Consider the following 23907-nt stretch of genomic DNA (forward strand, 5'->3'; position numbering starts at 1 on the left):
AAATTGTACAAATAAATATCATCGTGTAATTTAGGGTATTTATTATATTCTGTATGAAAATGATAGTATTTTAGTGTCAAGATATTTTGTAATAGTTGTAACCCAGTAGTGTGTTATGTTTTCCCGCCGTTAACCGCCTCAAGTTTGTTGATGTTTAAGTGAATGTTGATGGGCATTGGCGGACTCTGCCAAAATTAATTGGTGTTCGTTGGTGAAGTTATTTCCGTGTGAGTCCAAGATGAGTGGTGAGAGCAACGAAGGCGTGATGGATAGGGAGGCTGAGGCGATCGTCGCCCCCACGCCAGCAGAGGCGGGCAAGACTAGGATGGCCACAATGGGTCCAGTATATCAAATCAAACTGGTGAGAGCCTCGCTACTGTCATTAGATTATACCTTAGATATATGTTATAGCTTTACCGGGTAGTAGGTATGTGGGTGTAGAACTTATGAATATAGATGTGGTTTATTCTATGTATACCTAAAACGAAATGATTCTTTTGCCGATAAATTTCGGTATAAGGACTGGGAGCTGGAATTACATTAACCATACCAGGAACAAAATGATATAATCGGACACTTCTTGTTTAGAGTTGATAATTTAGGAGCAGTGAAAGAACTGATTTATCAAATATTGAAAACGAAAGAAGACAAGTAAAAAGACTACATGATATAAAACACAGTAATTAAACATAGCAGACCAGTGTATAGTAAATTTTATACATCACTAGAAAAAGGATAGCTCCAATGCAAAGAGTTCCTGAATTACAACTGAATTGAACAGTTGTGCTGCTTTCAACATTTACTCTACACTTTGTTAGTGGCCTTTGATTTATAAAATTTCAGTGTAATACTTCTTGAAAACCTCAAGAATCTTTTCCTCTTCCAAGCACTCATTACTGCATATCTAAATTGCATACAAAATTAACTTTGTAATTACTTCAGACTGTTTCTTCATTATGGGCTAAAAAGGATGAATGAAATCAAACACACACACACACACACATTATTTTTTTTATACCTAACCGCCGTCTCCTGCGTAAGCGAGGTAGTGCAAGGAAACAGATGGCCCAGTCCACCCGCATACACATGTATACATAAACGCCCACACACACATTTATACATACATATACATTTCATTGTATACATATACTTACACAGACATATACATATACTTACACAGACATATACATATATACACATGTACATACATATTCATACTTGCTGCCTTCATCCAATCCCATCACCACCCCACCACACATGAAATAGCATCGTCATCCCCTTCCACCCCCAAGTGAAGTAGCGCTAGGAAAAGACAAAAAGGCCACATTCGTTCACACTAAGTCTCCAGCAGTCATGTGTAATGCACTGAAACCACAGCTCCCTTTCCACATTCAGGCCCCACAGTTTTCTTACTTATTCACCTTTTCCCGCATCAGCGAGGTTGTGTTAAGAACAGGACTAAGCCTTAGAGGGAATATCCCCCTTCTCTCTTCCTTTTGGAAAAATAATTACAGGAGGGGAGGATTTCCACCCCCCCCCCCCCCTCTCTCTCTCCCCTTTTAGTTGCCTTCTATGACATCCAGGGAATAAATGGGAAGTATTCTTTCCCCCCTGTCCCCAAGGATTACATATATATATATATATATATATATATATATATATATATATATATATATATATTATATATATATATATATATATATATATATTATCCCTGGGGATAGGGGAGAAAGAATACTTCCCACGTATTCCCTGCGTGTCGTACAAGGCGACTAAAAGGGGAGGGAGCGGGGGCTGGAAATCCTCCCCTCTTGTTTTTTTGTTTTTATTCAATTTTCCAAAAGATGGAACAGAGAAGGGGGCCAGGTGAGGATATTCCCCCAGAAGCCCAGTCCTCTGTTCTTAACGCTACCTTGCTAATGCAGGAAATGGCGAATAGTTTGAAAGAAAAAAAGAAAAAGATATATGTATGTATGTATACACCAGCTTTTGTTCTCAGCATTTGAACCTGGGTGCTCTTATGCCTTAATTCATGGTCATCAACAGTGACAACTTTTTTTTAGTAAACACAACAGAATACATGTTGCCTCTTCAAAAAAAAGCTAGCTAGCTAGCTCTATATTATAAACCTTTAACCCATTGACTGCTGAAGTATGTCTCTGACAGTTGACTGCAGATGTCCCATATACATCCTTGAGGCTTTTAGAAATCTGAGTCATGGTTATTAGGGGAGTAGTACGTCTGGAAACAGTCTTTGGCAACTTGGGCAATGTTTCCACAGCCTTTGCCTTTATTTTCTCCGCAGGGCTAGTCAGTAATTCTTGTTGCCAGGAGGACAAAATGTCTCATTGTACTGCCAAGGCAGCAGAGGAAAACTGGGATAGATGATGTACGTAGATGATAGAACGTATAGGTACCACTAGAAACTGCAAAATTTTCACAATTGCATTTTAAAATGTGCGTATGATATGGCATACTGATGCATCTTATATAGGCTGGCAGATTTACAGCATCAAAATTTTTTCATTTGTAAAGCTAACCACACATGTAAGTAGTCTTACTGGATTGTTGTATATGTCATTTGTTTTGAGCAGTTGCAGTCAGTTGGATAAGCGAGGAAAAAACAATGATGACCTTTCAATACACTAATACATTCTCAAATAGAATGCTGTATGGTAACATTACCTTTCAGGGCAGGTGGAAGTGCTCAGTTAGAAAGTAACAGAGAACTTTCACAGCCAGCATTGACACTGTAGAAGATATGAACTTCTGAAATTGACAGAAATCAATGAAAATACTCTTTGGAAAGCAGATCGAAGAGGCACATCGTGATATTTTTTTTGAAAATCCTAGAAGGCTTAGTTTTTCATCTTACTCTAGAAAATAGTTCCCTCTAGCTATGATAGCCATGGCAGACAGTAGGATATTATTACTACAGCCAGAAGGTGCTGTCAGCAAGATATGAAAGAGCTTTTCAAACATTCATGGTCCAAGGCACTGAAAAATAGTATTAGGTGTAGATTGGAGAAATTTGAGGTCTTGGATAAGTATATAAAGAGTTTACCCGTTCATCCAAGCTGTGGTGGTTGTGTGGCTTGTGGGGAGGCCATATCCAGAAGCCTGGTTGACCAGTGATCTAAATGTGCAGTTTAGATTTGGCTTCAGCCATTTAGGGTTGACAGCTTCTGAAAACATCTCAAGGCAAGAAATGACAGTTAAGGAAGTTGTTAGACAAGACTAGAATTTGAGTTACGTAAAAGCAGATTGGTTGCATGTGATGATAAAGTTAGATGAAGCATATCCATGAATATAATTTTCATACGTTTCTATACTCATTAATCAAATATTTTTCACATGCACTTATATTTAATAAGAGTATAATAGAGGTTGATGTATCATATCAGTGTTGGAAATAAAAGGCCTAAACCTGTTCATTGTTCATTGTTTCAGGAGGCTCTGGGGAAACTAGATGTTTGCTTCAAAGAATTCAATGAAGCCTTTATGAAAACTAAACAAGCTTTCCAGTTGTATAAAATGAAAAGTTTCTTCTTCCCTGACCCAGAATTCAAGATTTTTACAGAATCTATAAAACAGGTAAGACTGATAACACTCCATCTTTGATTATGCTTATGTTAAAGTTACTATTACGAGTGCATGAATCTATTCCTTTTCTGGGCTGGATTGTTATATGGACCCTGAGAGAATTATTGGATCACCTGGGACCAGAAATCCTCCAACTTCCTAGTTAGGTAAGTTCCTCTTACTTCTTACATTATAACCACTTGTTTGATGCAAATAGCCCATCAGTTTGGCCCAAATCTACCCACTGACCAATTAGCAACCTCCACTTGTTGATATTATTGTCTCTTGGTTGTTTTTGCTGACCTGCCTCATAATTATATGAATCCCAGATGTTTGCAAATAGCCTCTAGCATTTTTTTTTTTTTATTATTATTGTGGGTTCCAACCTACCATGGAGAAGTGTCTTTTGATTTGGTTAGGATGTAGGGTATTATGGTGCTGAATAGATTTATAATTGGAGGTGGAAGGATGGAGTGAAAAAGTCTTTGAGCGATTGGGGCCTGAACATACAGGAGGTGAGAGGCATGCAAGGAGTTGCAATAATGTGGAATACTGGGGTCGACATGCTGTCAGTAGACTGAACCAGGGCATGTGAAACATCTGCAGTGAACCATGGAAAGGTCTGTGGGGCCTGGATGTGGATAGGGAGCTGTGTTTTAGGTGTGTTACACATGCCAGCTAGAGACTGAGTGTGAATGATTTGTGGCCTTTTTTGTCTGTTTTCCTGGCACTACCTCACTGAAGCAGGGGGTAGTGATACTGTTTCCTTTAAGGTAGAGTGGTGCTTGGAATGGATGAAGGCAGGCAAGTATGAATATACACACCTGATTGCTGTTTCCTGTGTTAGCAAGGTAGCTAGTAGTGAGTATTGTTACAAATAGTTCATTAATTTTTTCTAGTTTAGGTGGTGTAATTCAGCTAATATTTCCAGATGTGCCATTCACTTCATCACTCCATCTCATTTTTGGTCTTCCCATTGCGAATTCCATGGATACATATATCCTTTAGTTTCTCCTCAAGCCTAACTCATTCTCTTCATATATCCACATTATTTCACCATACCATGCTTAACTCTCAAACAAACCTTTTTCATGATCCATCTTCATCAGTACTTATACAGATAGGATCCATTTCTTACATCCATACAGCACTACTAGGGCCACTGTACCATCAACCATACCAATCTGTCCCTGTGTTACTCATGGCTGGTATCACCACTTGGTAGATTTTGAGAGGGTCATTGAGTGTATGGCCATGCTCTGACCCAAGATCAGACTTCTTAAACTCAATCTTCATAAAGAAATGCAAAACACCTCTTTCATAAGCCATAGATATCCTTTGGAGAAAGTATCTAGATTCTGACATCATCCCCAAGAGTTTGAAACTTAACTACATAGCTTCACAAAGTTGGAAGCAAAGCAGTTCAAAAAACTATTGACTGATAGCACTAACATGACAAGTTCAAAAAACTATTGACTAATAGCACTAACATGACATTATTGTAATCTTTGAGAGACCTAAGAGGCAAACTGACTGAATTTATGAAACTGAACATGCTGTATAACCCAGGACAACATGATATTAAGACAAGATCAAGATCTTGCCTTTCTCAGTTGCTTGACCAAACTGATAAGAATGTTGAGGTTGTGGAGAACAAACAAAATGCTAGTGATTTACATGGACCCTGCAAAGGTATTTGATGAATATGACCATAGTGTCGGGAACATAAATGCATAAGTTGGGAATACCTGGAAAAATTAGATATATTATACAAATTTTTTTACTAACAGATCAAAACACATAAACTGTGCCATTTCTGATGCCTCCACAGGAAAAGGCTCAGTTCCTTAAGGAATAGTACTTGTACCTTTTGTATCTTTCCTCTTCATTCTTACACCTGTTGTTGATGTGAACATGAGTTGTATTTCATGTCATCCTTTGCTGATGATATTGTTCCTACTTTTAGAAACTGAAATTCCATCCCCTTTAGTCATTTTTTACAATATACAGAAATACAAGGATAGTATTCTTTTTTCCCTGTGCTCAGTGATATATAAATTAGTAAGATATTATACTGAATATGTGTTTGGGGATGTGTGTGAGTTAGGTGAAAGGCTTTATGTACCTGTTCTATCCCATAGAACTAGTAATGGATTTCATGATGAAGGATTGATTGAGACACAGATATATGAACACTTTTGATACTGTTTTCTGCTCTTTCATCTCAGATGTGCTAAGGAATTAGACATTTGAATTCATAGGGAATGATATACATGGTATGAATGTGTCTTGTTATTTTCAAAAGCATGAGAGGTAACACACCTTGCATATCATATCTGTGTTGCCTATGATCATTTGCTACCTCCTCCATTCTGAAGGTTGCCTTGCCTTTCATTTAAAATATTACTGCAACTAAAACTAAGGTTAACCTCATTTCAGGTTGAGGGTGAACTGAAAGAAATGAGTTGCTTCCTCAGCAAGTTGATTGAACGTCATGGAGTTGCGGAACCTGAGAGGGTTGTCTCAAATCCAGCAGTATTAAAGACAGAAAGTGATGTACTTCACAATGGCTCAGTTAGTCACACACCGGAGCATTCAGGTATTCTGGTACTTAGTTTGATTCCCTTATACTTAAAGGAGTGTAATCATATAGCCTACTAGAAGTATATGGGAATTGCAGATGAGAGATTCCTCGTTGTTATACAGAGTATGAGTAAGAGGAAACTTTTAGATAATTACTTTAAAGTTTTTATTGGCTATGGTGTCTATATAATTTGAGAGAATGAAACATTCCATTTCTTTTTATTTATCTTTATTGTCTAAGCTTGGGGAGTAGCTCTTTTCTCAGTTCCTGTAAGTATTTAATGTTGAAGGCTTTTTTTTTTTTCCATCCAGTGTGCTATTTCTCTGAAAGATACATCTTAGTAGGTTTTCTAAAGAGTATCTAAAGGTGAGAGTTAAATATGGACCTTCATGGTGTAGTGATTAGTGTTGCTGACCGTGACACATTTGTGGGCTGTCTAGGGTTAGTAGAGGATCAGATCATGGTGGTGGCGGTCATTCCACAGTCGACCCAACTGTTCATCCTCCCATATGGGTTGGTCACTGAATTAGGTATCTAGCTTAAGTTAGGGTATATATATATAGCATGGTGAGATGGCCTTGATTAAGGCAATCAGTTGCCCATTCCATCTCAGCTAGAACAAAAAAAAAAAATGAAGCCAAGGGAGTGGTTGAGGAATGAGACATGTTTAGGAAAGCTCTGCTGGTATGTGTGAGAAAAGTGTGTGGGCAGGTGAGAAGGGTAGTGAGTGGAGAGATGATGAAGTTAAGTCACTAGCAAAGGAGAAAAGAGAGGTGTATTGACATTACTTAAGGGAAGGAGTTCGAGTGAGTAGTAGATGTACAAAAGAAAGGGAAGGAGTGTGAGTGATTAGTAGACGTACAACAGAAAGTGGAAGAGGTTCAGAGGAAGGTGCAGGAGCTGAAAAGAGGGCAAATGAGAGTTGGGGTTAGTGGGTTAAGGAGAAAAAAAATGTTTTGGAATACAGTAAGTTTAGTAATAAAAACCGTATTGGTGAAGGGGGCAAATGGGGAAGTGGTAACTAGCAGAGAGAGAGAGAGAGATGAGGCAAAAAGGAGATGGAGTGAGTACTTTGAAGGGGTTTTGAATGTGTTTAATGGCATAAGATTGCAGATGTTGTTTGTTTGGGTTGTGGAGCTATGTGAAATGAGAGAAATAACAAGGGGATTGCTGAAAAGAGAAGAGGTGGTGAAAAGCCTAGCATAAGATAGAATGTGAGATGATGGCTGGAGTGGATGGTATTGCCGTTAAGTTTGTATTTGGTTGGTTAGTTATGATTTTGAGTATGTGCATGGATCATGGTGAGGGCCCTGAAGATTGGTGGAACGCCTGTATTGTGCCATTGTGTAAAGGCATTGGGGACAAAGGTGAGTGTTCAAATTATATTAGTGTAAGTTTGTTGAAGTACTTTGGCAAGTGTATGGAGGAGCATTGAGTACAAGTATGATGGCATGTACTGAGCATCAGACTGGGGAAGAACAATGTGATTTCAGGAGTGGTAGAGTGCTATATTTAAATGGCAATGATAATAAAAGATGTTTTACAAGTTCTGAACAATAAACATTACAGAATTACTCTCATTTACATATAGATGTTATTGTGGTAACCCAATCACTTTAGGTGTTTGAATGAAATGCTTTTAGGTTTTATGTTATAAGCCCATGCATAATCTGTATTGGTCACATGATCAACTCCTCACATGATCAGCTCCATCACCCACTTGAAACACCAGTGTGAGATGATCTGGTTGCATTTGTTATCAGGATGAGTTTCCATTGGTATATTTAGTTTTTCCACAATACAATCTTACATGATGTAATCTTAGGTTCACATTGCTTATTTTGACCTTCATGGTTTTCTTGGTCTTAATTTAAAACACTCTAAAAGATCTTGAAACTTTATACAGTTGTTTCCCAGCATCTACAGAATTGAATGGAGTAAAACCCATATGACTGGTTTTGATTTTGTCTGAAGTATACCACATATGAAAAAGTTTAACTTCCAAATGAAAGTATGTGAAAGCTTGAAAAATATTCATCGTTTGCCCTTGGAACTTTAATCTTTAGTTTCCCAGCATTGAAATGTTTTTCTTTTTACCAAGTCATCAGTGATAAACACTTGTTAAACACTCTGTAGGGTGTGAATTTTGGTTAGTGTCATTGTTAGGATCTATGGTTTGTGTAAGAGGAAAATTACATCGCAAACTTCGAGATATTGTCAGAAACAAACCAACAGTGGTCTTATTTTCATACACCACCCCTTTAGCTTTCTTGTAATGTACCAAAACCTGAATCTGATTATATTATTTTCTAATAGACTTGCTTTTTCCTTGGCAAGATTGTCAAGAACAAGTGATCATTGGCCTTATTTTGTGCACACATCCACTCTCTAGCTGTCATATTAGTGCTAAAAGTTCAGTGTGCTATGTATTGCCAATTTTCATAGACTATTTCATGGTTTACCTTTACCATTTAAATGCCCTGTTTTGGCTCATTAATAGCATATTGCCTTCCAGATACCATGTTTATCAGTTGATTCTTTTCCATGCACACCTCTTACTTTCCTGATTGTTCAGGCCCCAATACCTTGAAGCCTCCTTCACTCTTATTTTGAATATCCTTCTTGGTGTCCTCAGTTATTTTATATTTTTACGTGTTTGTACAGTACAAGGAGGGAGCTTAGTAACGCTAATGGGACCCCATCTCAGTAACATTCTGTAGCATACAAATTCTTATATTTTCGTATGCTATTTGCATTGACCATGTCTTCAGTCATTTCTTTTTATTTATCCATCACTTATACTGTAAGATTACTCCTTTATCTTTTTTTATCAAGTTTCTTCCTAATTTCATATTATGTAATTATGTATGGAGAGGGACTTTTACTTTTTTCGTTGGAAGCTCCAGTCACAAACAAAATTCCACATCAAGGCCAGGCCTTAATTGAAATATAAAGAGGATTATGAAAGGGAAAAAGAGGAGACAAGGAAAAGTATTTACAGATTTTGGAGAAAGTGAAAAATCTGTCTTTTAAAATGTGCCAAGTCCTAGTCATGGGAAGTTAGAGTTCCAAAGCTTGGAGGCACATGGAAAGAGACAGATATACCAAAATGGCCCACTTGTGGGGCTCCATCTCTTGAACATTCACCATCATACACCATTCTTATACTTTATAGCAAGTTTTGTGCTAAATTTCATGTTATGTCCCCTGATTGGTCTGTCCCTTCATAACATGGACTGCTAGTTAGATATTTTCGTATACATGAATTGAATGCAATTATTATATATGCTTATACGCTATCAAACAGTTGGTATCTTTAACCATTCTCCCAAGATATGACTCTAGTGACATGTTAGGTATATCTTCTAAGACTTTCTCATATAGATTCCTGCAGCTTATGTCCTGCTACTTGATAATCATATTTAGGCCTTCTTTCATTGTAGCCCTTCCTTGTTACTTTACATTTACCCTTATTGAAGTTCATCAACCATGTACGAGGCCCACTTTGGAGTTTGTCAAGGTCTCCTTGTAAATTGATGCAATCCCCAGTCATCTACACATTAACATAATTGAAAATGAATGTTCTTTTGATAGTAAAGATATAAAGTTAGAAAATTATTTTTTCTTATTTATCACATCATATTATGCGTGTTGCTGGTTGATACAATGTACACTTAAAAAGTTGCAGATTCAAAATTATTAAAGTTGAAATATTGTAAGTTAAGGCATAGGTATAGAAATTTTAACTTTTGAATTTTAATAGAAATTAAAAGAACAGAAAGAATAGAGAATGAAGATATTAGTGATGAGCAGAGTAAGAAATCTCTTGATAACCATATGGTTAGCAGTGTATTGAAATTGAACAGACATTTAGGGTACTTATAGGTTGAATTCTCTCTCAAAAACAATTTGTTGTAGCATGATTGGAGGGGTAGGGGTTAACCAAGCAACGCATGAATAGATTCATAGTACAAGCAGATAATATTGAAAGGTTTTTCATTATCTCAATAATTCTAGAGTACTGTTCTATCTATAGTGAAGCTTATTATACATAGGAAAGACATTCCGTCATCGAAAAACAGGAAATGGAGATGCAAGTTTAACTTAGTATGCAGAGGAAATGAAGAAGTTTTAGAATATCATGGTATGCTATACATACCTCAGAAATGAACAGAAGTTATCGATACATGAATAAACATAGAGGTTGAATGCACAATATCTACCATGAATGAATGGAACATTTATGATAATTGTTGATTGATGAAAAACCCTTGGAGCTTGAACAAATGTGGAACTCATGTTTGATGTCTTTGCTCATCATTCAGTAATCATGTGTATAGTGGTTGTATTTCTTGACTTTGGTATGTACAGAGAAGAATTTGTCAGCTTTTATCTTGTCAGTTTTTTATGGGTCATTTAAATGATAGGTTGATAGATGCATTTCTACATTTGAGATATACCTGTAAAGAGATGTGATGAACACCCAGATGTGCTGGCGAAGGCCAATGGAACTGCGAGCATCACCCCACCAGCATCTGAAGCTGGAAATGATGATGAAGTTCTGGCAAGTGTTCTAGACCAGGGAGAGGATACCAAGGAAATGGTTGAGGAAACCAGATTGGGTGAATCACAGAAGAAAAGAGCTCATAAAGGCATGTTAGAAACACATTCCTCTTGTGTGGTAAAAAGACCTAGGAGGAGCTTGATAGATGTCTATATGAGGAAACCACAAGATGTTGCCGAGGGAAAAAAAAACATTCCAAAGGATGACAGCAAAACAGAGGAAGCAGAATATGAAGTTGAAACCATCATAGCCTTCAAGAAAAGTCAGGTGAGTAGTTATTATATTGTAAGTTTTTGATTTAGAAATGAGAAAGCATTTTATGGATATTCAAATATCAGGGTTTGGAGTGAAGTTAAATGCCTATGGTTATTTAGAACCTATTACATAAGAACAATAACATAGCTGTTTTACCCTTTGTAAGTACAGGGCCAGAAATTTTGGTGAAATGTTTACGTAAATTTCAGATCAAGAAATGTGTCTTTGAAGTTCATAAATCTGCTTTTCCTCTTATGGTATTTAATTCCTGTCAGAGTTGAATATAGTTTGCTGGAGAGGGGCTGTGGAAAGAGAAGGTGGCTGTTCCACAGATTTGTCATAAATGAAAGGCACAGGCTGAAAACTTTTAAAATAGATGGTAGATTGGAATGAAAGCATATGGATTTTGAGAAAGGGAGGATATCATATTTGAATAAAAACAAATGAATATTGTAAAAAGGAGAACAACTTACTGTTTTGGGAGTAAAGACATCAGCAAAGTGTGAGAAAAATGAGTTAGACAAACAAGCATTTTAGAGTGATGGCGATAGGATAAAGATTTTGAGGTATGGACAAAGTATTTTAAAGTACTTATTGGATTGATAGGTACAGAAAAGTAGGATATGAGTTAAGTGGGATCGGAGGTTGATAGAATATGTAATAGATGTTCAGGACAAGATACTACATATGAGGTGGTTAGAAAAGTAATGATACATATGAAAGGGGAGGTAAGTGTGTATTGGGTTATAGAAATAATAACATTGAATTTCAATACACCTTCCCGAATCTTGTAAAAGTGATGTACATTATAGTGTTTATAAACTGATTTTGATACGATTCATACACACTTGATCATTTTATGGATTGTCATATTTGCTGCACAATTTATCCAAGTACTCATTTATAAGGAGACCACATTTGTGTTAAATATTTGTCATTTGTCAAAGTGTTTTGCTCAGTTATTCTCTCTGTCTAAAAACCTTTCCTTTGTTTGTTGTAACTTGACTTTTAAAAGTCAGACTGACATCAGATATTTATTTTTATATGAACTTATTAATTATGTTTATTTTATATACTACTGGTGGGCTGATAGAGGAGGTGTAATAGTTTATGTTGAGAACTCATTCAGAGCATTAGTATTATCAGAATTCACATCAGCGTACGAATTCAGCGAATGGTTTTTTTTTTTTTTTTTTTTTTTTTTTTTTTTTTTTTTTTTTTAGCATATTGAAGAGACACTGACCAACTGCAGAATCTGTTGGCATGAAGATGACATCTATTTTTTGGAGAAAATTCATATTCTGCCCTAGAAACTAAGACTTCAATAGTATTCATTTTTATTCCCTAGGCCTTTCAATGCTTTGAACTTTGGTTCAGCCCCTCACCTCTTATTTCCTTCTTAGTCCCCCTCTGCCTCTCATTGCCTCCACTTCTGATGTGTATTCTGTAAGTCAGCTTCTTTGCTTATTCCCTCCACATGTCTGTACCATTTCACTGCACTGTGCTCAATTCTCTGTCAGTTTCTCTCAACCCTCCTTACAACACACGTTGTGCTTTGGTGTTTCATATCTAACACATTCATTTTCTTCCATCCTTTTGTATTTAGGGTGCAAGACTCACAGTTATGCATCACCATTGGGCTGGTTACACCTTTACCGTTCCTACATTTTCCCTCATGGAGAGCGACCTCACCTACCACACACTCCATAGTGTACTAAGGACCTTTATCCTATCCCCTCACCCACTCTATAATCATTTGCACTTTCAGAGTCCCATCTGTTATTATGTCCACTCCCAGGTACCTAAAGCACTACACTTCCTCCTGGTTCTTCCCATTCGGACTCACTGCTCACTGAAAACAACTCCCTCCCCCCAAAGCAAATCACATAACTATACATTTATTCACATTACCACTTTAACCCTGTCTTTCACACACACACACACACACCCAAACTCAGATTATAGCATCTGCACTTTCTCACTTGAGTCTGTCACCAGAGCTGTATCATCTGGAAACAACAGTGATTCTAATTAGAATGAGATTCAGGACATTGAGCTTTGGTAAAAGTGACACAGAACTCCTTCCCGTGAAAGATAACTTTTGCTATACAAGTAGCACACCTGGAGGCATCCCAGCTGGTGAATTAATACTGATCCCATGTACAATCAGTATAAAGCTGTACAAGGGAAATCATATAGCCCTTTTAGTACTAGGGGTGATATTTCATGTGTTAGATTTTGGTTGGCTGTGCCCATTTGAAAATTATAGAAGCAAGATTATGCACAGAGGACCCCAGTGGGGAAGAAATTGTGCTAATACTGAGAGGGTTCCATGGTAAAGGATAGTTGAGTAAGTTAGTGGTCATGGGAATCAGGAATTTTTTTAATGTGATTAGTTCCTTCTGCTCCATTGGGATCATCCTGAGTAGAACCAGTCTGATGTAAGAATATTTTCTTGACAGTAAATGTTCCAACTGGCCTTGCAGAAGGTACACAAACAGACATTTGAATAAATACTCTCATATACTTCCACTTTATTTTTTTATAGGGACAGTATTTTTACAACGTATCATGGCGAGGCTATGGACCTGAAGATAACACTTGGGAGCCTTCAGAAAACCTAACAGGGTGTGAGGAGATACTGTTGGAATTTTACATAAAAAGATTAAAGGAGCGAGAATCTACAACAAGTGATGAGTAAGTACACCAAAGAACCTATTCTCTTATGTTTATCTGAGAGCATAATAGGATTGATTGGTTATTTAAGTTCAATTATGGCATAGGGAGAGGGTGCCAGTTAATAATTAGTTGACGTATAATGATTTGGTACGTACCTGAGGTGAATTTACCAATGTTATTTATATTCTCGATATGTCATCTATTTTATTGAATACCTCACTCATGAAAAGTTAGGTTCAGTACATCCATTTCCTACTTTACAAAAAACTGTTTATTTTCTTGTCACACTGACTTTTCCAGATTGGCCTATCAAATGATGCCACTGGATACAAGTACTTGGCATTTGATTCGCAAGGCCCTATTATTTCACATAAATCATCCAAGTCAGCAAGCAGTTCAGAACAGCATTGTACTTTTGGTCTCCCAAAAGCCTCCTGTTTTAAAGACCCAGAAGGAAATTGATGATCTGGTAGACAAGGCTTTGTATGCCAAAAAGGTGAGCTGAAAATTTTTTACAGTATATCCCTGGGGATAGGGGAGAAAGAATACTTCCCTTGTATTCCCCACATGTAAAAGGCGACTAAAGGGGGTGGGAGTAGGGGGCTGGAAACCCTCCCCTCCTTGTATTTCAATTTGCGCTACCTTGCAAATGCGGGAGACAGCGGCAAAAAAAAAAAAGGGGGGGGAAACAGAAGAAGTCAAGCGAGGAGTGCTCATCTTCCTTGAAGGCTCAGATTGGGATGTCTGAATGTGCTTGGATGTAACCAAGATGAGAAGAAAGAAGAGATAGGTAGTATGTTTGAGGAAAGAAACTTGGATGTTATGGCTCTGAGTGAAACAAAGCTCAAGGGTAAAGGGGAAAAGTGGTTTGGGAAAGTCTTGGGAGTAAAGTCAGGGGTTGGTGAGAGGACAAGAATTAAGGAAGGAGTGGCACTACTCCTGAATCAGGAGTTGTGGGAATATGTGATTAGAGTGTAAGAAAGGAAGGTCTAGATTGATTTGGGTAAAACTGAAAGTGGATTGAGAGACTGGATGCATTTGTTCATGAGAAGAGATCATGAGAGGCAAGTGTTTTGGGAGCAGCTGAATGAGTGTGTCAGCAGCTTTGATGCATGAGACTGGGTTTCAGTGATGGGTGATTTAAATGTGGAGGTGAGTAATGTGGCAGTTAAGGGTATAATCGGTGTACATAGGGTGTTCAGTGTTTTAAGTGGAAATGGTGAAGAGCTTGTGGATTTGTGTGCTGAAAAAAGACTGGTGATTGGGAATACCTAGTTTAAAAAGTCCTGTAACCCCCTTTTGTGCTATTGATGTTAAGCATCACAGAATAATGCTACTTTAAAGTTAGGGGATGAAATTAGATACTGGTATTAAAACTGCTTGTATTAAAAGAAACAAATAATACAAGGGAAAAAGAAATACAGTAGTTTACGAGGCACAAACAATTACCGTAATGATTCAGGGAATTTTTCAAACCAAGAGATCTCTTCATCTTTATGACACAATGATCACAGTGAAAATAGTACAGGAGTTAGGGGGACATAATGCAACAATAATCACAATGAACATAGTACATGGGCGAGACTATGATACAGTAATCACATTGAAGTACCAAGCGAAACATAATGTTTACTTTGTTTTGTGTTTCCAGAAAGATCGTTATAATGCAATAGTCAAAATCCTGGTAGAAGATAGGATTTTGAGGGAGTTACAAGGCAAGCGGAAGAAGCAGCTGGCAGAACTTCGCTTATGGGAACGTAACATGAATACCATCTGCTCTGATCCTGCTAAACTTTCAGTAGAAAATTATGTTGATCTTGAACTTCCCCCCTTTGATTTCATTTACATCAATGAGTGTAGAGTGAGTATTTTATTCATATTGGTATTGAACCAATTTGATTGTGTTGACCATATGATATGAGGTATCTTGTGCATTCCATTCTTGTGATAGCTCATTAATTACATTTCTTAATGTTCGAACCATCTCTTCTATACCTTAGCGTGATATATTTTCACATTTACTCCCCTTTTCTTTCCTCACTTACTGTCGGGTCACGTGTAAACTCTTAGCCATCATTGCTTACATTCTTTAGAAACCACTCATCCCACTTGAGCATAATGATCATCATTATAATTCATCTCTGTCTTATTTCAAATCTTCATCTTGCCTTTCCCCACTTTCAACCCATAATGATTATTGAGGGCAAAATTGATATCATAATACCAAATGATCATTTAATGGATGTGCCATTACAGAAGAAATTTGTGCATTTGTATGCCATAGACAGTTCTCTTGCATGATTTTAATTAACTGTTAGAATGAGGTGGAAATAATCCCATGCACATATATAGGTTTAAGAATGTATACATGTATCCTCATCTCCACCTGCCGCCTATGTATTTTCAGGAATCGAAGAACTTTCACCTTACCACAACTTGAATTGGTACTTATGTTGCTGTTTATGACACACAAACTATCAAGTGTTACTGTTCTTGCCATTTTAGCTAATGCAATGATTAAAGCTCTGTATCTGACATGAATTCATACATCCTATGTAATCATGTATCCATGAAATTTATTTCTTCACAGGCTGGTGAAGGAGTTACAGTACCATCAGATCCAGTAGTTGGTTGTGAATGTACGGACTGTGCCATTAACTACAAATCTTGCTGTCCAAACCAGATGAACAGTTGGTTTGCATATAACAAATATGGTAGATTAAAGGTAAGGTAATCTCTAATTTATCTATCTATATCTTATGCCCATTCCCTCTGGGAACTCCCTCAAGGTGGGTGGCTGCAGCAAAAGATACCCATGACTGGTGAACTCCATTGCCTCTTCTTATCCTCTGGTGCCTCACCCTTAACTGGCAGAGGGCAACTTCAGTGCATTGTTTGTAGAGACTGCAATTACATTATGTGTCTGTCTAATGTTCCAACCTACTACTTCTACCTAATGCTCCCAGCTAATGTTCCTACCGTCTACTTCTACCTAATGCTCATGTCTTATATTCTTACTACTACTATCTATTACTCTTATCATTTTGCCAATTTCTGAATTTTGGGCAATTTTGCATATATGCAGATTTTGCATGTTTCGCTATTGTTTTTGTGTTTTGAGGGAATATGGTTTGGATTCCATCTGATTTTGGAGCTAGATTTTCTTTGAACTGATCAAGGTGGAGGCTGAGGAGATGGAAGGATAGTGAAAAGTTTTGAGTTGTCAGGGCCTGAACAAGTAGGAGAGTGAAGGGCTTGTACATGGAGTGATCAGGGCCTGAACAAGTAGGAGAATGAAAGGCTTCTATATGAAAGAGTGAATTGAAGTGTTGTGTAAAAGAGCTGAACCAGGGCATATAACATGGTGAGCGGAAACCAAGGAAAGGTTTATGAGGCTTTGTATATGGCCATACCACCTTAACTTGTTGGTGTTTTTCATCTTATCCATTAACTTTAGTGCTTTCATTGTGACAATATAGATTTGTGAAATTGTTTTCGTTGTGAGTGACCATACTTTTGACCCAAATATCGAATTGGGTCTTAGATAGCATAATTGTTTTGCATTTCATTGGTACATTTCTGTCATTATATGGTTTAGCAAATGAATTTTCCCTGTGTACTTGATAGTCTTGTGCTTGATAGTCTTGATAGTACTTGACACTCCCAAGTAGTTAGAATTATTTGTTTTAGTTTGTGGTCAACTATGCATATGTTACACTTTTCAGTTTCTCATTTTACATCACTGACTTTCGTACTTTCTCTTCAGACAGTAGGACCACTTGTTCATTGCATATTCTCTCTCTCTCTATCTATCTCTCTCTCTCTCTCTCTCTCTCTCTCTCTCATATTAGTGAGGTAGCCACAGGGACAGACATCATAACTACCAAGGGGAAGAAATGATGCTCTCCTTCAAATTTGATTTAAACATCGTAGGAACTGCTTTTCTTATTGAAGGAAATGTGTGAAATGTTATTTGCTTTGTTCTACATCCTTCATACTTATTTACAATAAGAAATTTATATTTACTTTTGAAAAACTATTGATTGATATTTCTCCCAGGTATCGTTGGGTACTCCTGTGTATGAATGCAATAAACGTTGTAAGTGTGGCTCCAACTGTCAGAATCGAGTCGTGCAGAAGGGCAGGACTGTTAGCTTGTGTATCTTCCGCACTGACAACGGACGAGGTTGGGGTGTAAAAACGTTAGAAAATATAAAAAAGGACTCCCTAGTCACGGAGTATGTTGGGGAAATCATCACGTCAGAGGAGGCAGAGCGCAGGGGAAAGATATATGGTCAGTGACATAAATAACTTCATGAATAGTTCTTCTAATCATTATCCACATATTTGCCCATTCATACTGATGAATGTCCAAAAGAGATCTAGTCTTATAATTGCAAATGATGTCATTGTTTGTTTGGTTTCCACAATGAGGACCTCACCTTTTTGTGGCAATTTTTAGGTCAATTTTTTATTTCTTGATTTTTACAAGGCATTACACTAGGGCCAAGGTATCTCAGGAAAGCGCTTCTCATGGAAAAACCAATGGAATTCACTTTCCCCCAATTCTTCTTGTTAACCTCATCAGTAGTACTCATAGCTAGGCAGTTTGGTATTCCCTCCCAGCATAGAATGTGGTGGGCAGCCACTGAACAGTGAGGGTTAATGATGAATGTGCTCTGAGCCATTTCTTTTTTAGTCAAATTTCACTCCTTTCACTCAGGTTGCAGCCTATTTTAATGCCTTACCCACATGTAGGTTGTATGGATTCATTTCAAAACATACATTTTCTCCATTTGGCACATAACACTTGACAAGTAACTCGCATGACTTTTTTTACATTGGATTTTTTTTTGAAATGTGCACTGCATACTATACTTGGCTTTTGGCAAAATCTTGTTAAGTACTCATAAAGAAGTACTCTCCTTCATGTATACATTTGAAATTATAGTTAATCTGTGAAAAGATAAATTGCAAAATTTGAAGCATCCATATACGTTTACCAATGGTGATAAAAGTACTGCGATTAAGATGAATAGAGAGAATTATGAAAGTTTACTTTGCACTGTACTGCTCTAAAACAGTGACATAGATATCTAAGATATGGTTGAACCATCTTTGGTCTGTTAAGTTCCTGATGAAGAGAAAAGGGAGGAGAGAAGGAAATTGATATGAAAAAGAGCATCCTTGCAGAAGAAATCGATTGTAACTGATAGAAGATTTTCAACTCATGCCAGTTCTTGTCATAGTTACTGGGATTGCTCAATGATGTTATAAAAAATGTGATGAATTGTTGTAGATATTTTTTTTTTGTATTCATTATCTCACACAGAGATTTAAGTAAAATGTACTCTTCCACAGATGCTCAAGGTTGCACTTACTTGTTTGACCTGGATTACGACAAAGGTGACCAGAACCCATACACTATTGATGCTGCAAAGTGTGGCAATGTCTCTCATTTTATCAATCATTCAGTAAGTTATTGATTGTTTTATATAGCTGCCTTGAGTGAGCTATATTTTTTCTGAATTGCTTGCTTATTCTTTTCAAGCACCTTCATGTTCTGTTTTATCCTGGAATCTCTCTCTCTCTTTCTGCAAAACAGGAAAAACTGAGCTGAGCACAATTTTTATGCTTATTCAGGTAATACATTTTGACTTGGAATAAATGACTGGTATTAGCTTAAACCACTTCACCTTACAGTGACTCACTTTTCCCCACAGTTTTTCTGTTCTATATTTTTTTTCTTTACAGTGCGATCCAAACTTGGTCGTCTTCAATGTATGGGTGAACTGCCTTGATCCAGACCTTCCCAGACTGGCCTTGTTTGCAGTTCGAGATATTAAAAAAGGGGAAGAACTGACATTCGATTACAACTCTGGGTTGAATTCGGAACATATGGCTGGTAAATATTCTGCACATTCAACAGTTGTTCAGATTTTCACATCTGCATTTGTCTTCATGTTATGTACAAAATGTCACTTATTGTCTCGAGTAAATGCCTGAATTATAGAGGTATAAAGTTAGTGAATATCCTTGGAAAGTTGTATGGTACAGTAGTGATTGAGAGACTGCTGACATGCACAAAACATCTGACTAAGGATGAGCAGTGTTGCTTTAGAAGAGACAGAGTATTTGTGGACTAGGTGTTTGCTTTAAAGAATTTGCATGAGAAGTACATGGAGGAAAAGGGTGATTTGTATGTGGAAGTAATCAATGTGGATAAGTGTATGATAAGGTTAATAGAGAAACCATATGATAGATATTGTGAATGTATGGGGTAATGTTTATGAATGGGAAAGGAAGATGTTGAGTGGTTCTCACTGAAGGTGGGTCTGTTTTGAGGATGTGTGAAGACACCAAAGTTGTTTATGGATGGTTGTGTGGAAGGAACATGCAAGGGTCGTAGAGAAAAGGGTAGTTCAGCATCATGCCAGTTGTAGGAGGGCATGGAAGGTTAATCTGTAGCAGTTTGCAGATGACATTGTGCTGGTAGCTGTCTCTTGAGATAAATTACAGAAACTGGTGAGTTTGGGAGAGTAAAGGAAGGGAGTTCAAATAAAGCAGCAAAAGTAAGGTAATAAGGTGCAACAGGGAGATGAGGCAGGATGGTTTAAGCGCAAGATTTAATGTGGAGAATCTGGAGGAATGGAGTGCTTTAGGTACCTAGGAATGGATATGGTAACAGATGGAACCATAGAGGGTACAGTCCTGAACTCCTCACTTAAATCACTCTTGCTCAGTTTCGTCGTAGCAGTGAAAGTGTGAACTCCTCTTTTTCAAATTCACATGTAAGCTTCCAGACACAGTTATTTCTCTAACAGCAAGAAATATGGATAGATGGTTAAAACATGATAGCTGTAGCAGCCACAGCAGCAATGCAAGTGAAGGAAATCAAGCAGCTGTGAAGAAAAAGAAAACAGACATACCTAAATATCGGCAATACATGGAAGATTATGGGCCTTTTGGATTTACTTCTACGAATTCTTGATCCTACGGAGGCTTTGGGCTTCTTTTGTGGGGAGAGGTTGGCCAACAATAGTATGAAACCAGCCCACCTCCCATGTCACCTTACCAAAACATCAGTGTCAGGTTGGCAAACTGGCATAGTTTTTTAAAAGAAAACTTTCTGATTTTAAGTGTTCCCAGACAACAATTTAGAAAGCCTCCACAACATCAAGCAGCTCTGAAAGCATCTACAGCTTTTAAATCTTACTTTCCTGACATGTCTGAGAGATCTCTACAGGTGATTGGATTATAAATCAGTTTCTCCTATCTGAAAATAATATGAAAAAGCTTCCTATTTGCGTTCAGGAAGCACTGTCAGAAGTATGTTCAGACCATGGCTTCAAACTGATATTTGAAAGCTCAACCTTCACATGGTTTTGGAGATGTGTACAACTTTGGAAAACCCTCTGCCCTTTGGGTCTAACTACCTTTGTGAAGCATCTTTTTCTGCAATGAGCATTATCAAGTCAAAACAGAAACAAACTAAATGTAAACCTGGAATAAAGCCTGATTACTGCAGTAGCCTCTCTACTGCCCAGAATGACAAAAATTATCAGTGAACATCAACACCACATTTCACATTGAGTTGTAATTTTCAAGCATTTTGTGTTATTTCGTTAGTCTTTTTCCTTTAGTATACTGAATAATAATTTATTGTCCAGCACTTAAATTATGTGAACTATTAATTTGATTTGCATTGTCCTTCCAAATAGAGTTTAATCAGTCATGGGGTACTTAATGGTAGAAGGTAACAAGATGTACAATAGACTAAATAGCTTAGACAACACTTCAGGCTTAGAGAATAGTGAAATGTAAGATCATGTTCTGTTATCTTTTTTCCGTAAAATAAATTGATGCTATTTTTATTATATATATTACTTAATCTGTTTCAGAAAAGAGTGAGGAATCCATTATAACCCCAGAGAAAGGCGAACAAGATAGAGTCATGCCTAACCCTGGGCTAATTTTGAAGACACCAAAAGGAAACAGAGGCCTCCAGTATGGGAAGACTGAGTGCCGTTGTGGTGCTGCTAATTGTCGAAAGTACTTCTTTTAATTTTCTTTTTCTTCTTTGGGGTGCTGTTAGAAGTCCTGTTGATTATTAAATATGTATTTTTATGTTTTCCTTATTTAGTGTGGCACTATCCCAGAATTTTAAATGAATGTTTTCCTTATTTAGTTTGGCACTATCCCAAAATTTTTAATGAATGTTTTCCTTTTTTATTAGAGGAAAGTGCTATTTCCTCACTCATTCTCTCTTTTGTAAAACATACACTCTAACCTTGAAGAAGACTTATCACCCATTGTAGCTGAATACTTTTGTATAGTCCAAAAAAGAAACACATATTTGCTCATTTGGATGAGCTCCCTCTTGGGAGCTTCCTGTAGCAATCAGCTGAATAAGAATAAAAAAGTTATCTCAAGACATGATTGTTATGTACTCACAGTGCCACTTATGAGAAATTGAAAGAAAGGGAGAGTACCTGCCATTACACATGAAAACTCGTATCTGCAGAAAATTAATTGGATTGATACTGAAATTTAAGTTTATTGTATTTCTTTCTTGCTCCTTAGCATAGAAAGAGGCTTACTAAATGTAGATAGAATTTGAGAGATAAAGTGTGGTTTATATGGTTCAGTTACCATGATATTTTTGGAAAAACTTAACATCCTTTATGCCATTTTCCACAGTTTTGTGTTAAAAGGGTTACATTATGAGATGAGTTTAAAGCTTTTATATGCACCATAGGATTGCATGGAATCTTTAATTGATTTCTAATTTTATAGTCAATAGCCAATCATGATGTTCCTGGATTACTCTTGCATTAGTTTACACTGCAAGTGAAATATGTTTGGTGAGGCTGTATTATTAGGAGTACAGAAATATGGTCATTGAAGTAAAAGAGAATTTGAAAATTCATTGTGCTTTTGGTTTCATATATTTTTTTCTCGGTATTCTATCTCAGACTTTTGTTAACTGTTAATCATTATCGTGGTATCGTACATTTTAGGCACAAGTAAAGAGTAGCACCATTATTTTGTACATTTACCAAAGAAATCTATCTGTTTGGTTTTACATCTTAAACAGCGTTTTATGTATGCTTACGTATTTATGCCTGAAAATCCCAAACACATAAGCAAAATCCAAATGTAACTCAACTAATGGCCTTCAAGAGTCCAATTGGCACTAATTCCATGTAAAGCAAGTTGATAATTTTTTTCATAAATTATATATCTTGATTATAATAATTTTATAACAGAGAAGATAGTGCTTTTTTTCCTATTTATAGAAAATAGTTCCCGGTGGGAAAACTTTTACAGATACCTGATCTGTAGTGAATATGAATTTATTGACAGTTTTTAAGATTTATTCTTGTATTAGATTTGTATGTTTGTTAATAAACAAAATAGTATTAGAAATATGGGTTTCTGTATATTGATATCCTCACATTGTTGAATACAGGAATTACATTACTGGAAGACCCTGTGGTTGGTAAAACCTTGGTTGGCAAGGTCTATGGGAAGTAGGGGTTAGAGAGACATACTTTTTTTTTTTTTTTTTTTTTTTTTTGCCGCTGTCTCCCGCGTTTGCGAGGTAGCGCAAGGAAACAGACGAAAGAAATGGCCCAACCCACCCCCATACACATGTATATACATACGTCCACACACGCAAATATACATACCTACACAGCTCTCCATGGTTTACCCCAGACGCTTCACATGCCTTGATTCAATCCACTGACAGCACGTCAACCCCGGTATACCACATCGATCCAATTCACTCTATTCCTTGCCCTCCTTTCACCCTCCCGCATGTTCAGGCCCCGATCACACAAAATCTTTTTCACTCCATCTTTCCACCTCCAATTTGGTCTCCCACTTCTCCTCGTTCCCTCCACCTCCGACACATATATCCTCTTGGTCAATCTTTCCTCACTCATTCTCTCCATGTGCCCAAACCATTTCAAAACACCCTCTTCTGCTCTCTCAACCACGCTCTTTTTATTTCCACACATCTCTCTTACCCTTACGTTACTTACTCGATCAAACCACCTCACACCACACATTGTCCTCAAACATCTCATTTCCAGCACATCCATCCTCCTGCGCACAACTCTATCCATAGCCCACGCCTCGCAACCATACAACATTGTTGGAACCACTATTCCTTCAAACATACCCATTTTTGCTTTCTGAGATAATGTTCTCGACTTCCACACATTTTTCAAGGCTC

At 37.2% G+C, this 23907-nt stretch overlaps 1 protein-coding gene across 1 annotated transcript; it reads left to right on the plus strand.

Moving 5' to 3' along the window:
• Positions 1 to 104: 104 nt before the first annotated feature.
• Positions 105 to 23093, plus strand: Su(var)3-9 (Suppressor of variegation 3-9). Its single transcript, XM_071681969.1, has 12 exons — positions 105 to 361; positions 3451 to 3594; positions 6022 to 6181; positions 10654 to 10997; positions 13534 to 13682; positions 13965 to 14160; positions 15316 to 15525; positions 16255 to 16389; positions 17724 to 17958; positions 19026 to 19138; positions 19419 to 19569; positions 21566 to 23093. The coding sequence occupies exons 1-12, from the start codon at positions 239 to 241 to the stop codon at positions 21727 to 21729; spliced, it is 2124 nt and encodes a 707-aa protein (XP_071538070.1). The 5' UTR covers positions 105 to 238; the 3' UTR covers positions 21730 to 23093.
• Positions 23094 to 23907: the final 814 nt, after the last annotated feature.

The sequence above is a fragment of the Panulirus ornatus genome, chromosome 33, assembly GCF_036320965.1.
Source record: "Panulirus ornatus isolate Po-2019 chromosome 33, ASM3632096v1, whole genome shotgun sequence".
Classification (NCBI taxonomy): Eukaryota; Metazoa; Arthropoda; class Malacostraca; order Decapoda; family Palinuridae; genus Panulirus; species Panulirus ornatus.